The 18,079-nt window shown below is 37.3% G+C and overlaps 2 protein-coding genes across 2 annotated transcripts; one reads left to right on the forward strand and one right to left on the reverse strand.

The window, feature by feature from the left end:
• Positions 1 to 242: 242 nt before the first annotated feature.
• Positions 243 to 1,856, forward strand: LOC104088322 (probable transcription factor At5g28040). The gene has a single exon (XM_070181348.1). The coding sequence runs from the start codon at positions 313 to 315 to the stop codon at positions 1,531 to 1,533; it is 1,221 nt and encodes a 406-aa protein (XP_070037449.1). The 5' UTR covers positions 243 to 312; the 3' UTR covers positions 1,534 to 1,856.
• A 944-nt stretch (positions 1,857 to 2,800) lies between these two features.
• Positions 2,801 to 9,842, reverse strand: LOC104116094 (guanosine deaminase). The gene is made up of 5 exons (XM_070181349.1): positions 9,674 to 9,842; positions 8,868 to 8,927; positions 8,200 to 8,390; positions 3,286 to 3,390; positions 2,801 to 3,174 (listed from the first exon to the last, which is right to left on the reverse strand). Exons 1-5 carry the CDS (start codon positions 9,687 to 9,689, stop codon positions 2,986 to 2,988), a joined length of 561 nt encoding a protein of 186 aa, XP_070037450.1. The 5' UTR covers positions 9,690 to 9,842; the 3' UTR covers positions 2,801 to 2,985.
• Between the last annotated feature and the right edge of the window lie 8,237 nt (positions 9,843 to 18,079).

An 18,079-nucleotide genomic window follows, 5' to 3' on the forward strand; every position in this document is an offset into this window, starting at 1 on the left:
ACATTGTTAAACTTATGAGCTATTTGTTATTAGTTAATCCAAAGGCATTCTAAAGTTAGTGAGATCATACAGCTTGTGCAGGCGTGTGCACCACATCACCCCGATCTAGTCAACCATTTCAACCCCAACCCGAGTCGTACACGAAATAACCTCAAAATTACCAACCCTCCCTACCATTCCCCCCTTACCCCTGCTCGTGACTCCCTTTACTTTCGGCCTAACCACTCCCGCACCGCACCCTTCTTTACCACTTTTTTTTTTTAACCTTAGCTCACTGAACCTTAACCCCCCCAACCCCACCCCCACTCCCCCATGGCTTCTCTAGAAGATCACCACCACCATCAACCAGTCTACAACGACGACAACCTCGACGATGACGTCGACGTTGACGGTGATGACGACTCCACTTCCTCCCCTTCCCTCGCCGGCGAGGTTACCATAGCCGTCTCCGGCGTTGGCGTCTCCACCAGTGATTCTCTTGCCCTTTACCCCGATCTTAAAAGACGTCGTCTCGATGATTTCACTATTCCCGTTATTCTGCCAGAGAAGAAGCCATCGGCGACTTTCGACGACTCTCAACGGAAGCTGTTTCAACGTCTGTGGACTGACGAGGACGAGATTGAGCTGTTACAAGGATTCCTCGACTACACGACGCAGCGCGGCTTGAATAACTCCTCGACGCCGCAGCACCATTACGATACGACTGCGTTTTACGACCAGATCAAGAGCAAATTCCAGCTGGATTTCAACAAGAACCAGCTGGTCGAGAAGCTCCGGCGGTTGAAGAAGAAGTACAGGACTGTGATGAGCAAGATGGGATCAGGTAAGGAATTCGTCTTCAAGAGCGCTCACGATCACGCCACTTTCGAAATCTCTCGCAAGATCTGGACTAATGTAGACTCCGCCGTCCGCGGCGGCGCTAACGGCGTTGTGGGTGCTGTCGTTCTCTATGCCCCACCGGAAGACGGTGGATTGGATGATGACGATGCTCACGTTAACCCTAACCCTTATGCTAATGATCTCATTGATCATAGCCCTAAGTTTAACCTTAACTCTAACCCTAACGGAATTGACATTAAAACTCCGAGATCACGAAAGCGATCTCCAGCTGCATCTACAGAAGCAGTTAAAGTCGAGCAACAACCTTACCAGCCATCCGGTGGCAGCACTACCGTGCCATTGGCAGCTGAGCCCGTGTCTGGCGTTGCAGCCACGGCCACAGCTACGGTGGCTGCTTCAATGCCTAGCTTGATTGAGGAAACAGTGAGGAATTGTGTATCACCAATTTTCAAGGAGTTGTTGAACAGTGTGGCGAATTTGAATGGGCCCAGCAGAGGGTTAGGATTCGGAGGAATGGGGATGAGTCCGATCCCATTAGGTTTCGGGGGAGGTGCAATGAGCATGGAAATGATGGGGGACGAGAAATGGAGGAAGCAACAGATGTTAGAGTTGGAAGTGTATTCGAAGAGATTAGAGCTGGTTCAAGATCAGATCAAAGCACAATTGGAGGAGCTGAGATCAATGGGAAGTTAGTTGCTGATGACAATAATAAAAAAGGTTGCTTTTTTATTCTGTTATCATCTCAAAAAAAAAAAGGTTGCTTTTTTATGTAAACATTTCTCAAATAATTCTAGCTTTGATAGTTTTATGAGATTGTTGATGATATAATGGCTGATAGTTGTAGCATTGGATACATTGTGAAGCCGCTCTTTAGGTATTTAACTTTTTGGGGGTTGAATAATGAGTTCTAATTGTTGACAGTCCTGTTATATGCTCTGCTTGTTTGAAGACTGTTGCAACAATAGATGCTGTCTATTTTGTATATAGAAATGAATTTGATAGTTCAGTTAGTGTCAGTTCTTGATCTCTCTGATTGAAATGCTGCGCTGCTGCTTCTCTACATTTTCCTATTGTCTGTATTCGCACTGCCTTTACAAGAACCAAGGTGCCTTTTTCTGTTTTTTGACTTTCAAAGAAAGTAGAGCGAACTTTATGTCTTCGTTTGAGAACTTTTAAGTTCAGTTGTGACAAGGGACCTGTGTAGCTAGTAGCCGATTCAATTCTGCAGAATTTATTGCCATGATTGCCACAAAGTTACAAGCCATGTATTATTGGTTTGGTGTAAATAGTTATTTATGGTTTGCATAAACATATTTAAATCAGTGTTGTCAAAGGCTTATTTAAGGCGCGTTTAAGCCCTAAAGCTCAGAAAAGCTCAAGGAGGGCTTCGCCTCACTTAAGTTGCGCTTCAGTGTAGGCAAGGCACCAAGACATGCCCCTTATTGTTCATGAGTTCTATCTTGAATGGAGCAATGCTAGACTACATATATAATCGGCAAATAGGTGTATTAGTTGTTAAAAGGAAAACAGTATGAATGGATTTGTTAGTTTTATCTTAAACTACATACATATTTTTATTTTTTTCTTCCATTGCGCCTTTTTTTATCTAGATTGCGCTTTGTGCTTAAAGCCCCAATTGACCTGGAGCGCTTTTTAGAGCTTTTCACTTTTGACAACACTCATTGAAATATTTATTCCCGATGCTTGAACAAGCTATAACTTCCAGATCCCTGTGTTTTATCCTAGGTTGTGATCAAGTGCTTTCTAGCTTTACATCCATCACCATTATGTGATTATGGAGCGGAGTCATTGTATTATTGGTTGTCATCTCTGTTCCCACTTCAAAATTAGTACTTAAATCGTTATAGGTTTTACACTACCCAGAAGAGACTTTGCCCATATGAACTCCATCATATCAAGACTTACTCAGTTTAATGAGATAGCACCAGCACAGAAAAGGGAAAAAGAAAGAGGCTTGTCGAGCTGACTGGTATCCACATGTTAAGTTCAACAGATACATACAATTTGAGAAAATGAGCGTCTTAGAAATATTATTCAGAGAAAGCATAATTAGTTTATCAACATCAGGATCAGTAATGAAATCAGATGACTGTAGTCTTCTTCCCTTACGTTTTACGTCCTCTCTCAATAGATGGTAAACTTTTCTTTGGTCTTCTCGAATACTTGCTCCGCTATAAGGGCTCCCTTACCATCAGCCTTCTTGATCTCTAACTGAGCCTTCTGATAAAATCCAGTACCTCTAAGAGCATCCGCAATGAAATCATCAAACCCAATAGCAATTGCAGCTTCAGCTTTGGCTCCATATACCAACCTCTGTGCAAAGGATATAGGTAGAAGCATCAGCATTGTCAAAACGAAAAGGAGGAGCATGTTCAGTTCAAAAGAATAACATAATGGGAAAGAGTCTAAGGCACAAGTATACACCTTAATACGTGATAGATGGATAGCACCAAAGCACATCGGACAGGGCTCACAAGAAGCATATATCTCACAATCTGAGAGCTCAAATCGATTGAGTTTTTTACATGCCTGAAGATGTGTCAAAAGTGATGAGCAAAAGATCAGGGGCGAGAAAAATACTTAACACAAATATTAGTTCCATAAAACAGAAAAACAAAGGAGAATTCTGTATGTATCACATGACAACTAACGCCTAACCACCCCTTCTTTGTCTAGTATAATCCATTTTCATATAGACCATGGCATCACAAAGCTGCTTCATAGTTCAGACAGGTATCTCATAACTAGTCAACTAACTTTATTTTAACCTCAATAAGTGCTTGTTACTTGACCAGAGAGATCTGATGCATCAAGTGCATCTTATTTTTCAAACTATGAATCTTCAAAAGTATAAGATGACGCCTTTTCACATCATCCTACTGCTCACTAAATGGAGATGTCAGTTGATTCGTCCCACTGCTCACTAAATGGAGATGTCAGTTGACAATGACATCACAAAGCTGCATATGATCAGTTCTAACTGAACACCAATTCGTAAGGGAACTCAAATACATGTCAACTCCGTAACATTGGATTGTGAAAATCCATTGTAAACATTTTTGGCTGGAGAACAAGCAAATATAGCAGAAGCTAAAGCAAAAAATTCTAGCACTCGCACCAACGGCCACAGTCAGAGAAGTTTGGGGTTCATAGTAATCCTATCACTAGAATTATATTCATTTTCTCTACCAACTACCTTTTTTCCACAATCTGCCATTTTAAACCTGCATATCAACCTAAGAAACAGCGGTCCAGAATAATTAGTGGCCATGAACTTTGCCAGCTGTAAAGCCACAAAGTATTGACATCGCCCGTAAAAGAATTGTGGTTTGGGTTGGGGGGGGGGGGGGGGGAGCAATTTGACCATAAAATGGCCAATGTCTCTCAACCAACATCTGTTCAACCCCTCAACATCCTACTATGCTTACCGTGCAATAACATGATGGCGAATAGTAATATGGGGAACCCTCACTATGGGAATCCCCTCCACCACCTTCCAATCCAAAAATAAAAAAAAGTTCTGAACAAAGGAGAAGGGTTCGGTAAGTCCACAGCATAGAGATAGTCCAATTATGTTGAATCCTCGTGGCAATGAATTCATTCTTATGCCCGATAGAGCGCAATGATTTTTGACTATAGTTGACCCCAACTTTGTTTGGTATTGACACGCTGTTAATAGGTTGAATTTATTTAATATCTTTGATAGCTGGGCAATCCAAAGTAGTCAATCACTTTGGCCACATCATGCTACGATATTGCTGCTCCCCCTTGCAACATCCTAGTGTGCATGTGTTAAGTGTCACACTTTAAGGATGCAAGGGGTCCCAGCAATCTCAAAGGGATATTTGGATGGCTATGCAGCCGTAACCTGCACAACTTAAAGCCTAACAACAGTTATTGGTGAAGCAATTGCTCTTTCAGTTGCAATTTTTGTCCTCCAGTAATGTACTGCGCCAAAGTAGCATTACAAGGTCCATGGGCCTTTCCACCAAGGGTTAAGGTGTGGTTTCTATGAACCAACATCCAGTTCAAATATATATCCCCACTGATCTAGTTCTCTTATGTGCTTTGATCATTTCTCCAACTATATAAGTAGAACTTGGTCTATTGCTTCTTCTTTTTTGGAATTCTCATATTTTCTTATAATAGTCCAACATATGCAGCAGAAACTACAAGATAATCAGTTCTTAGTTATAAAGAATCTATCTTTCTAAACCAAAGTCAAGACATAAAGTCTCAGTTTAAGTTAAAAGGGATAATAAAGCAGTACCAGCTAGAATTTAGTTCCACAATACACCTTATAGATCATTAAGAGGATTGTACCAAGGACAGTGTTAGACAAAAGGAATAGTGGAGCATAATCCCAGCTTGCATATGGTGGATTTTCTGGAGGAAAGAAATGCAAGATGGTTTGAAGATAGATGCAACTCAATCAAGAGGACAAAAATGAATTGTATATTGTTATTTCATTTCTGGTGTAATGAAACTATGTAAATGAAGCAGGTCTAGATAGAATCCTTGTAAAAGGAATCCTTGTGAGAAGAATAAGGATGATTTTTGCTCTTTTTGAGCCTGTAAATATGGCTACCAACAGTTTTTGGTGTCGATGATTTATACAAGGCCACCTTTCTCAAAAATAAAAAAGGATTATACCAAGGAAAACGAAGAAGAATGACTTGACAAAGAGGGTGTTGATGCTGTCATTTTTGAGTTCAAGAGCACTGCACATCAAGGAAAGTTTGGGAGAAAAATCAGATTTTTATAAAATCTTCCAAAAATAAAAATTTAAGATTTGAAGGTCCATTTGACATCGGAATTTGATAATTTTTGTATGGTTGGACTCGCCTCGGAATGGGTGTTCAGAATTTGTAAATTTTTTCGAGATTTGAGACGTGGGCCCCACTATCAATTTTTAAAGTGAATTTCGAATTTTATCCGAAAAATTAGTAAATTCATATGAAATTAATTCCTATAATTCGGATTGAGTATATCGAATTGTTTATGAATAGATTTGACGCTTTTGGAGAAAAATTCAAAAGTAAAAGTTGTGTTCGAGTAATTGATTGAAATTGCAAGGCGAAGTAAGTGTCGTGGTTAACCTTGACTTGAGGGAATAGAACCCTTAAATTATTTGTAATATTTCTCCCACGTCTGTTATGTACTTATTTATGTGCCTTACATACTCAGTACATTATTCGTACTGATGTCCCTTTTGCTTGGAGACACTGCGTTTCATGCCTGCAGGTCTCGATAGATAGGTCGAGAGTCCTCCAAGTAGGCGATCAACTCAATGGAAGATGTTGGTGCACTCCATTTGCTCTGGAGTTGCTTGTTTAGTTAGTATAATTTAGACGTGTGTTGTTTGGTATGGTGGGACCCTGTCCCGACCCTTATGAAGATTATGTATTCTTAGAGGCTTTGTAGATAGAGATTCATTTTGTACAGTATGCCAGAGGCCTTGACGGCCCATATGTATTCATATTTTAAGAAAAATGGTTCAGTGATACAGTGTTGCCCACTTATAGTTATACATTATGAGTTGTGGCCATGTTGGACCATGATAGTTACAAAAGGAATGAATTCAGCCAACTCAACCTATGTATGTTCTAGTTTTTGTCGAATGATCATGAGTTACAGAGTGGTTCGCTCAGGCCAGTGCGGCACCGGGTGCCAGCCACGCCTCCCCAGGTTTGGGGTGTGACACCTATATTGTTACCACCCTTTGGGTTCACCACCGTATTACTTGGTAGTTCATCCTTAGGAGAAGAAATGCATACATGCAGCATTGAAATGATGGACATACAATATGATCCCTCTGTCTTAACCGTTCTGCATTTTATATTTGTCTATTGGTTTAACCCAAAAAGTAGTTCTGCTTTCTTAAAAGGGCCTTTGATGCTTCCTCCGTATCCTCTTCAACACTTCCTCCAGTATTGTACAATAAAAAGGGTACCATCATAATACCCAAATTCTTCAAAACATTAATTTTGTCTTTACTTTTGCACTCAACTTCTACTTGAACAGAATAAATTTGTGTCCAAACCAATAAAAGAAGTGCAGCCCAGTGCACGAAGTATCCCGCATTACGCAGGGTCTGAGGGAAGGGCCACACCCCAAGGTGTGATGTAGGCAGCCTACCCTGATGCAAGTGAATAGCTGATTTCACGGCTCGAAACCAAGAGAAATATTTTGTAATGTGCTGGGAACCCAAGCTATACCAGCGGCATATCCATCCCAAGCTAAATTCTTTAATGGAAGAGATTCAGCTTGGAGTTTAAATTCCTATAAATCCCAAGCTATATTTTGTTGCAGTGCTAGTAGCTAAATGCACCTCACAGAGCATTCAAGGATTGTACCGATGAAAACGAAGAAGATTGAATTGACAAAAGGGGTGGAGATTCCGTCACTTTTGAGTTCAAGATCACTACACAAGGAAAAGTTCAATATAAAGAATTACAAGACCTCGAGAAAAAAGGGTTCTACTTATCTAAAAAGAACAAAAAGACTCTATTACCTCATCAAGAAGGGACAACAGAGCCACAAAAACTTGAGGAAATGCAAAATGTGGACATGCATTATTGAAATTATGCGTGGGACAATATAATCCCTTTGTCCCAACTTAACTGTCAGGTATTCTATTTTGGAATATCCCAACATTGTGTCTGCCTTATTAACATGGTCTTTGAAGTTTTCTCCATACTAATGTTAACTTTATCTTCATTGTTGGACTCCATTTCTTCTAAATACAGATGAATCGGGTTATCCAGATTTGGGACGAAGAGATAATATTTTGTTGCAGTGATAGGAAAGCTAGCTATCCCAGCAGCATAACCAGCCTAAACAGAATTCCTTAATGGAAGAAGAAGTGACAGCTAGAACACACATCTTTTAAATGGATTCTTCACTTTAGAGAATTAATCAATATAAGATGAGGAATAAAAGATGTTGGGCATAATGAAAGAGCATATAGTACTTCTGGTACCAGTATTACACAATAGATCGATAAGCATTGGCACGAGCAGCCAACTTATCCTACATGCCCAAGGATTACAAGTCCATACTGTTCCAGAAAAGGGGCAATCACGGTATAAAGCCAGACTACCTCATAAACTAGTTCGGCTAGAACTTGGAACTAGAGAAAGCTTCAGCAAACAGAGTCACCAGACAATTGGACATGAAGAATGGAGTGAGAACACAACCCAAAAGGAAAAATGACAGTAGTCTGGACCAGCAACATGTCGCCTCCAGCATATTATTTCAAAAGGATCATCCTTTGAATTCACACGGATTGGCAAGAATTGTATATCGCAGAACATATGATGGAGTTGGAACACTAACCTCTCTTACTGCCGTAACTTCTGCATGAGCTGTAGGGTCAGTATACTGCAAAACCATGTTGTGGCAGCTAACAACTACTTCATCATTGCGAACAACGACAGCACCAAAAGGGCCTCCATGTCCACATTCTACACCCTTGTAAGCTTCTTCGACTGCTTGTGTCAAGAATTTGTGGTCTCTATCCTGTACAGCTGGTGAAAATTCCAGAGGACAAAGAGAATTTTAACGTTCATTCTTTTTCTTTTTCTTTTTTGAAGAGTTTAACATTTACTCAAATAAACATTACTGATACACTTTTTTTCCCAAAAGGCAGGCAAATATTAGATCATTCACATTCTTCCTACTATAACTGGATGAATAGCTACAACAAGACTTCGAAAAGTAATCATCCAGGGCAGTACAATATACAAGCAAGAAACAAAATAAAGTAAAATCAAAGGGCCATCTAGTTACATGTATGTCCATCTGATTATAAGTCAATATACAAAGATAAAATGCAAGTAAAACATTTTACAGTGTGCAGATACATATAGTTTGAATCAAGGTCCTTTCAGTGCATGTATGTAATGAAGAAACACTAGACAAACAATTTTTATAAGTTTTATGTTAGTAAAATGTGTAAGAAACTGAGAGCAAAGACTAACAGGAATAGAAGAATTTTAGATTACCTTCTTGGTGACCAGCAAATGCAGATGCTACCGAGATAGTTCCATCCTTCGCTTCAACAACTGAACAATGACGAAAGGAAGTAAGAAAAGCTATACAACTTGATGAACAAATTTGTAAAACTGAAAATTCAGAACATTCAGCACCAAAATAAGACTGCAGCAAGATGGGGGTCTAAAAATTCTCCACCTTTAGATACAGAAAGACATATACAACAAGCACAAATAAGTAATTGAATAAATAAAAAGGGTGGTAGCCAGGATCTCATTTAGTACTCCAATTCGTGATCAAGAAACTGATCATGCTGCAATATAGCTCATAATGCAACACACCTCAGTAAAGCAATATACATACACCATTGCTTGATAAAAGTAGGAAACAGCACAACATAGTAGCAAAACAAGTTCAAAGTACATAGACCACGGTCCCATGATCATAATTATCTTTAATTTAGGAAGTCAAAACAGTATGAATTCTGTAAATTTGCCAAGTCACAATAAACAAAAGGCATGGATCGCAATTCAACTGGTCGTAACTACAAAACAATGAAGTTTTATTCAGTCAACCCACAAACCCAAAGACCAGATCATGCCCATTGCCCAGATACAATCCAATGAAAGAATTAATCAAACCACACTAAAAAAACTGAATAAAGATCCAAATTTGGCGAAAAACTGAAGAAGAGACACAATGGGAAAATACAACGAGTCCCCAAATGAATCAAGATTAAACCAAAAAGGGAAAAAACCATTATCAGACTGGATTTTCAAGTCAAGAAAATTCCCAGAAAGATGTACATATCACTTACCATTAGCTTCTTCCATGATGAAATTGAACCTTAGATGCAAAGAAAAGAAATTTGGGCAAAATGGGTTACTGATGGAAAAGAAAAGATTGAGTTAGTTTGGGGGAAGGGAAGAGGGAGAGAAATATATAGATATAGAGATAGGAAATAAACGTGGAAAGTAGGCAAAGTCAAAAATGAACCACGTATTTTTTTCTACTTATAATATAACTCACTGTGTACGTAAGAAAAAAGAGAAAGAGAGATTTAGAGAGAGAGGAAGAGACCTAGTGATTGGCTGAGGATAAAGCAAAGGTAAAAAGGGGTGGAAAATATAGAAGACAAAATAGGATACCGTGACTGGATTCTGTGTACAACTAAAAAGCGGTGGATGTGACCAAATTTTTTCTGGACATTTCCAAAAAGAATAGAAAATTACGCGGGATGATGTTCTTCTTCTTAATTGTCTCCATTGAGCTCAAATGATATACGGTCGTTCTCAAAATAATAATTATATATATCTCAAAATAATAATTATATATATATAATATATTATATAATTGTTTTTAAAATAATAATTAAATATTTATACTATATTAAAGTACGAAAACTCTTCGAGGGATGTCGCTCGCCCTTTTTATTCTTTAAAATTAAATTTTATATTAGACAAAATAGTCATTTAAATTATTTTCCTAATATTTTAAACTTTGAAATCAACTAAATTTTAATTATTATATCTTTCCTTATTGAATTAGATCCTATAATTTTAGGAGTTTAAATTCATTTGATAATTTACCTCAAATAAGGAAAAGAACAGTATTATTCATATATTCTACATTAGTCTATGTATACAAGAACTTCCTTTTACGTAGTTACTATAAATCTCGTAACTAAGCATAAAAATAATATGTTTTATAATATTACAACACATATTATATTTATGATATTTGTCTTTATATTTAATATTATTACTGAATCATAGTTAATTAATATATATTTTCACCTTTTTTGTCACTTAATCGTGATAAATTACTATTGTTTAATCTTTGTATATTGACAGATGATTTTTTTCTTTTTCAAAATATTTACCGCGATTGAGAACTTCTTTGTGGAACTATTTGTCCTTATTGAGTTCAATATTCTTCATTTTCAGGACTTGCACTTTAATTTTATAATTCAAACATAATTTTAAATAAAATATTTATATAATTTTAAAAAAAAATTACTCATTTAGATAAGGTACACGCGCAACGCGCGTACTATTCAGTAGTATATATATATATATATATTAGTATCTATAAACGTGCGTTGCACGTTAATAATGGCACGTGATAATTTAAACAATTATTTATATGAAGGAACAATAAAATTTAATTAATAAGAGAAATTTTATGTAAAATAATACAACAATCATCTAAATGCCGAAAAATATTATTACAATAGCATAATACATGAATTTAAAATAAAAGGACATCACAAAACTTACACAAATAATCAATTTTGTCATGTTAGTTGAATAATTATGTATTATGGTTTAAAAGTATTTAATGTGATGGTATCTTAAAGAACACTTCTTTGTGGATAATATTTTTTTGTGTATGTTCCCTCTTAATGCTTTGGTTACTCTGCCTTAACGAGAACTCTTGTTGTCGATCTTGATATCCCTCTTGAAAGTGCAACATACAGTTGTTCGTGCAAGAAAATATATTGCGGTAAATATAGTCCAATATTTAGGATGTTTGTCCTTGTACTTTATTTATTATATTTGCAAAACATAAACATACTAAAAATTATTTTCACACAAATTTAAAAGAATATTCCTTAGTTTCGAAAGACGAAAGTTGAATTGAGGGATAAGAATAACTTAGAAGCACATTGACCAATATCATATTTTTTGCATGTGTGATTTATTGTCAAAACTTCTATATACCATATGTGTGTTATTACATAAGCTATTCGGCGTATTTAAGCTTTTCAGTAGCATGACGGGCATATTTTTCTTCAAAATCAACCTATATACAATGGAAGATCAACTTAGTCTATTATATATACGGTGACATTAACATACGTAAGAAATAATAAACTTGACAACAAAAATATAGGGTAGAATGCCACTTGGTATTAAAGTATTTAAATATTCTTCTTGGTAGTAATTATTGGTATTATTTTCTGATGAGTCAAAAATAAAAAAATATTTTATTTTTACTATAAAATTGTGCAATCAATCTTTTATTTAGTTGATCAACATATTCATTTCTGCTAGCTAAGATATTTTTTTAATTCTATCATGCAATTTGCACAAATTGCGTTTTAATCTAATGATATAAATAATTTTCTTATTAAATGCACTACTATTACCATTGGGATTGATAACCAAGTGTTAGGAAGAACCAACTCATCTTTTATTGGATGCTCTTATTTGTTTCCAACACGAAACAAGAAGACACTGAATACTGGATTTGTTCTTACTTTATATTTCTTGTTAGTTGAATCTTTTTCATTTGAGGCCAGAAGTATAACTTTGGCAAGCTAGCTTTTACAGTCTCTGCTTTTATCGATTTTGGAACTACTGGTAGTACTTGGCATAAATTACCTCCCAACCCATTAATTTTCACCAAATGGTTAATTAATATCCAATATATCTCTAGAACTCTGTTTGACACTTAGCCATAAGTGCTTCATCCCATATTATCAATTTTGCTTTCCTTATAAATTAGCATTATTGCTCTGCTTTGATATATTTGTGATGGCTATTTAAGTTGTTTGAAGATGTATATCAAATCTAAAGTGGATGGCCTCACAATAAAATCATTGTTGGTACACTACTTTCTATTATTGCTAATAGTATCATACCTCTTGATATGATATTTGCAAGTAATGTGTGTCATACAAATATTATTTCGATTCCGCCAGAGGCATCTACAAAGAATAATCCCGTTATAGGATAGTCGACTCTTTATAATATAGTCTTGAAAGCTTGTTCCTGTTTAGGATTTAACTTTGATTGTGCTTCCTCATACACTTGTATAACTTTTTGATTCTTAATAATATATTAACCTTTTTACTTTGTGTTCTAACTCTTTTTTTATGGAATAAATTTATGTATCCTAAGATATTTTTTTAACTTGAATACGAATTTTACTCATATGATAAATTTAAAAACTAATTGAACTAGATTCTCTTGCTAAATAATTGTAATGACCCGGCCGGTCATTTTGAGAGTTATAACTCCGATCCCCTATTTACCGCTTTTTCCGTATCTGTTTCAGCTCATGTGACTTGTCAGGAGGTTTTATTTTTGGATTTGAAGTGTTTTGAGACACTTAGTCCCTAAACGGAAGCGTAAGCCTTAGGATTTTAACCGTAGTTGGAACTGTATGAAGAAGACTCCGGAATGGAGTTCCGTCAGTTCCGTTAGGTCCGTTGGGTGATTTTGGACTTAGGGGTATGCTCGGATTGTGTTTTGGAGGTCTGTAGCTGATTTAGGCTTGAAATGGCGAAAGTTAATTTTTTGGAGATTTTGACTGAAAGTGGACTTTTTGATATCGGGGTCGGATTTCGATTCCAGAAGTTGAAGTAGGTTCGTAATGTTGAATATGACTTGTGTACAAAATTTGGAGTTATTCGGACGTGGTTTGGTAGGTTTCGGCATCGGTTGTAGAAATTTAAAGTTTCAAGTTCATTAAGTTTGAATTGGAGGGTGATTCGTGTTTTTAGCGTTGTTTGATATAATTTGAGGGCTCGACTAAGTTCGTATGGTATTTTAGAACTTGTTGGTATGTTTGATTGAGATCCCCGGGGCCTCGGGCGAGTTTTGGATGCTTAACGGATCAAAAATTTGGACTTATGTAATTGTTGAAGCTTTCAATCTTCTCGTGTAATCGCACATGCGGTGGGGTGGCCGAAGGTGCGGACTCGCACGTGCGAGAGGCCAAGCTCAGAAGCGAGATTGGGGAGATGGACAAGGATAGTAGGTGCGAGGGAATTTCCGCATCTGCGAGACCGCGGATGCGTTTGAAGTTTCGCAGATGCAGAGAGTGAGCTAGAAGAGAGACCGCAGAAGCGGACATGATTCCGCAGGCGTGCACTCGTAGGTGCGGCCCTTTCATCGCAGGTGCGGAGGCAGAGGGGAGTAAGTGGTTTGTGTAGAAGCGCTCATTTTTTCGCACAAGCGGATGTGCAGGTGCGAACCCAGGCTCCACAGGTGCGGAAATGCCAGGGCAGAACCTACTTAAGCGAGACTTCGAGATTTTGGCCATTTTCATCATTTTGAGCTCGGGTTTGGCGATTTCTTGAGAGCATTTTCGAGGGATTTCGTGAGGTAAGTCCCTTGTGCTTATTTTTGATCAATAATCTTGCTTCCCCATTTATTTTTTCACCTAGTTAATGTATATTTAAGGTGAAATTTGGGGGGTTTGAGGCTAGGGATTTGAAGAGTTTGATTTTGGGTTTTGAGCGGTCATTTGAGGTCGGATTTTGATAAAATTGGTATGGTTGGACTCGTTAGTGAATGGGCTTTCGAATTTTATGATTTTTGCCTGATTCCGAGATGTGGGACCCGATCGACCTTTTAGGGCGAATTTCGGAATTTTTGTTAAAGTTTTGATTTCATTAATTAGATTAGTCTATTATAGTTGTATTTATGATATGCAATTATTTTTTGCTAGATTTCGGCCATTCGGAGTCGGATAATCAAGGAAAATAATATTGTTACGGATTGATTTGAGCTTGGTTCGAGGTAAGTGGCTTGCCTAACCTTGTGTGGGGGAAATCCCCTTAGGATTTGGTGTTGTTATGATATGTGAGCGTCGTGTACGCGAGGTGACGAGTGCGTACATTGCTATTTGTGTAAAACCCTGATTTTTATTGAGTAATAGCCTGTTTTCATCTTATCTGAGTATACTAGCATGTGTAGTTATCATGTTAGCCTAAAATAGCATGTCTACGTGTCCTAATTGCCTATTTGAACTCTTTGCAGCATGTTTAGTATGTCTTGTTTCTTTCTTGACTTGTACTTAGTCTAAATTGTAGGTTTTCTTACTGTAACTGTTATATTTATTTGTTTGAGTTGCGTATTTATTTTGGAACTACGGGACGGTATCCCGGAAGATCCCCCTGTACTGCATATTTATTTTGGGACTACGAGGCATTTACTCGGGAGATCCCTCTGTACTGCATATTTACTTTGAGACTACGAGGCGGTTCCTCGGGAGTTCTCCCTTCACATTTACATTTGAGACTACGAGGCGGTTCCTCGGGAGTTCTTCCTGCACATTTACTTTTAAGACTACGAGGCATTCCTCGAGAGTTCTCCATGCATATTTACTTTTGAAACTACGAGGCGGTACCTTGGGAGTTCTCCCTTTATATTTACTTTTGGGACTACGAGACGGTATCTCAGGAGCGCCCCTGTTGTTATATCATTGTGCGGTGTTGTTATTGCTTTGTGAATACTTGTTATTGTCTTCTCCGTTTTTACTTCATGTTTATTATAGCATCTGTATTATTTATCACGACTCAATTTCATCTATAGGTCGTGATGGCGCCCAACACTACATCTAGGCAAGCCAACTAATAAATTTAACATATAACAATAAATTTAAATCCAAGAAAAATAATAAGACACCAAATTCTACCAATGTGTGTGTCAGGACCTGGTGTCACAAGTGTATGAGCATCTAGTAGATTATACAAAACTCCAAATACTGTCTGAAATGAAAATAGACAGAATGAAAAAAAAAATACAAGAAGAGACATCGGTAGCTGCAGAACGGCTCAGCAAGGCAGCTTACCACTACGCCTTTGGATAACGTGTGTGTATGACGATAGGTCCTCAACTACTACTCGCCTTGGGTCCTCCACAAAAAGTGCAGCAAGTGTAGTATGAGTACGTAAATAACGTGTACCCAGTAAGTATCAAGCCTAATCTCGAAGTGGTAGAGACGAGATGGCCGACTTTGACACTCACTACGGGTCAATAATAATAATTGAAATAAAACTAGAATATATAATTCAGCATGATTCACAGAATATAAAAATAATTTATTTAACCAGCAAAAATAGTTAAATTCCTTCAAATGCAACAATTCTCAATATATTAACTAAATTCCTTCAATTCCAATTAATTTTCAATTTATCAATTAATCTCATTTACAAGAATAACAATAATTCCTTAGCAAGCAGGGATAATAATTCTTAAATTTCAAAGATTTTTTCAATTTATCAATTAGCTTCACAAGCTACAATAAACCATCAAAGTATCGTGTAATTATTATTATTAAGAACGATTTCTGCCGAGGTCGTACGGCCCGATCCAGAGTGTCGTGTACACTGCCGAGGGATGTGCGGCACGATCCATAGATACATCTATCCTGCCGAGGTGTTCGGCCCGCTCCACAAGAAAGGAGGACATTTTCTTATGTACCTCCGGAAAGAGAGTATATTTATTAAGATAAATTTTGGGAGGAAGAACAATTTCTCTTAACAATTAATTAGTTTAAACAGAAAATTCAAGCATATGAGATTTCCATCCTTTCATATATTTTTTTATATAACAATTCACAATATATAAATATATATCAAATAATATTAATTAAACAAAGAATATAATTTACACAAGTAATCCATGCTTTGAGTCCTAAACTACCCGGACTTTAGCATTAATAGTAGCTACGCGTGGACTTTCGTCACCTCGTGCGTACGTAGCCCCCACAATTAGCAACAATTATTACTTTAATTACCTATGGGGTAATTTTCCCCTCACAAGATTAGACAAGAGAATTACCTCGTCTTGCTCCAATTTAATCCACTAGTAGGCCTTTTCCTCGATTATCCAACTTCGATTGGCTCGAATCTAACCAAAAATAATTCGATACAATCACTAAAATTTATAGGAATCAATTTTATAAGAAAATACTACATTTTCAATAAAATCCCGAAACTAATTAAAAATTCGTATGTGGGGCCCACATCTCGGAATCCTGTAAAAGTTATGAAATCCGATAACTCATTCAATTACGAGTCCAACCATACCAGTTTCACTCAAATACGACTCCGAATCGATACCGAAATCTCAAAAAATCGTTTCTTTGAAATTTTTAAAAATTTCTCAAATTTCAATCTCAAAACACTAATTAAATGGTGAAAACAATGATATATTTTTGTATATAGACCACATTCGAGTTAGAATCACTTACCCCAATGTATTTTCTTGAAAATCTATCAAAAGTCGTCTCTGCTCAAGCTCAAGCTCGTCAAAATGGCAAATGGGACGAATGCCCTCTTTTATAAATCTTCCGAGACAGCCTTCGGAACTGGGCCTCGATCATGGCTTCGATCGTGGCCCTCGAGCCTATACCTCGATCGTGGCTTCGATCATGGCCCTCGAGCCTGGACCTCGGTCATGGCCTCGATCATGGCATCGAGCCTGGACCTCGGTCATGGCCTTGATCATGGCCCTCGAGCCTGGGCCTTCGATCATGACTCATGGCCTCGATCATGGCATCGAACATGGGCCTTCGATCGTGGCCCTCGAGCTGGGCTCGATATCTCACTACTAGAAATTCGGCAAAAATCGACCAAGTTCGACCGACCAAAGTTGGTCGATTTTTCAAAATATTTTAATTTTTAATTTTTTTTACGAAACCGACCAACTTTGGTTGGTTTTTCAATTAAAATAAATAAAACTTAATATTAAAAAATCGACCAACGTTGGTTGGTTAATTTGGTCGATCATTTTAAAAACCCGACCAACTTTGGTCGGTTATTTTATTTTTTAATATAACCGACCAACTTTGTGAGTTATTTTCGTGCGAAAATACAATTAAAGAGTATAAATCAAATAAAAGACAGTCTTAAAATAAAATGCACCAATGGTCTAGTGGTAGAATAGTATCTTGCCACAGTACATACCCCGGTTTGATTCCTAGATGGTGAATCTTTTGATTACATAATTAAAATACCGACCAACTTTGGTCGGAAAAAATCCAACCAACTTTGGTCGGGTTTTTTTTTTGCAATATTTTTTTTTGAATTTAATTGACCGACCAAAGTTGGTCGGTATGCCTTTTTAACCCCTAAAATACCGTCCACACGTAAATGCTCGCGTTTTGGATGGTTTTTGGCCATTACCGACCAAAGTTGATCGGTTTTTACCGGATTTCTAGTAGTGTCAGGGCTCGATTCTGAGCCTCGTCCCTGGATTCGACCCTGGGCTCGATATCTGGGCTCGATCTTAGTCCAGAATATCCAGCAGAAGAGAAAAAAAATTGCAGCAGCTTTTTAAGTCCAACTTTTGATCCGTTAACCATCCGAAACTTACCCGAGGCCCTCGGGACCTCCACAAAATATACCAACAGGTCCTAAAACATCATACGAACTTATTTGAAACCTCAAATCACATAAAATGATGCTAAAACAACGAATTATGCT

Source organism: Nicotiana tomentosiformis, chromosome 1 (genome assembly GCF_000390325.3).
Source record: "Nicotiana tomentosiformis chromosome 1, ASM39032v3, whole genome shotgun sequence".
NCBI classification, from domain to species: domain Eukaryota; kingdom Viridiplantae; phylum Streptophyta; class Magnoliopsida; order Solanales; family Solanaceae; genus Nicotiana; species Nicotiana tomentosiformis.

Bases quoted from the DNA above. Each gene is read 5' to 3' on its own strand.
- LOC104088322 (XM_070181348.1), top strand. From the start codon at position 313: ATGGCTTCTCTAGAAGATCACCACCACCATCAACCAGTCTACAACGAC.
- LOC104116094 (XM_070181349.1), bottom strand. The intron at 3,391-8,199 runs GTTAGTGTTCCA...ACACATCTTCAG, and splicing joins AAGTTACGGCAGTAAGAGAG to GCATGTAAAAAACTCAATCG. The intron at 3,175-3,285 runs GTGTATACTTGT...TCCTTTGCACAG, and splicing joins TCCATCTATCACGTATTAAG to AGGTTGGTATATGGAGCCAA.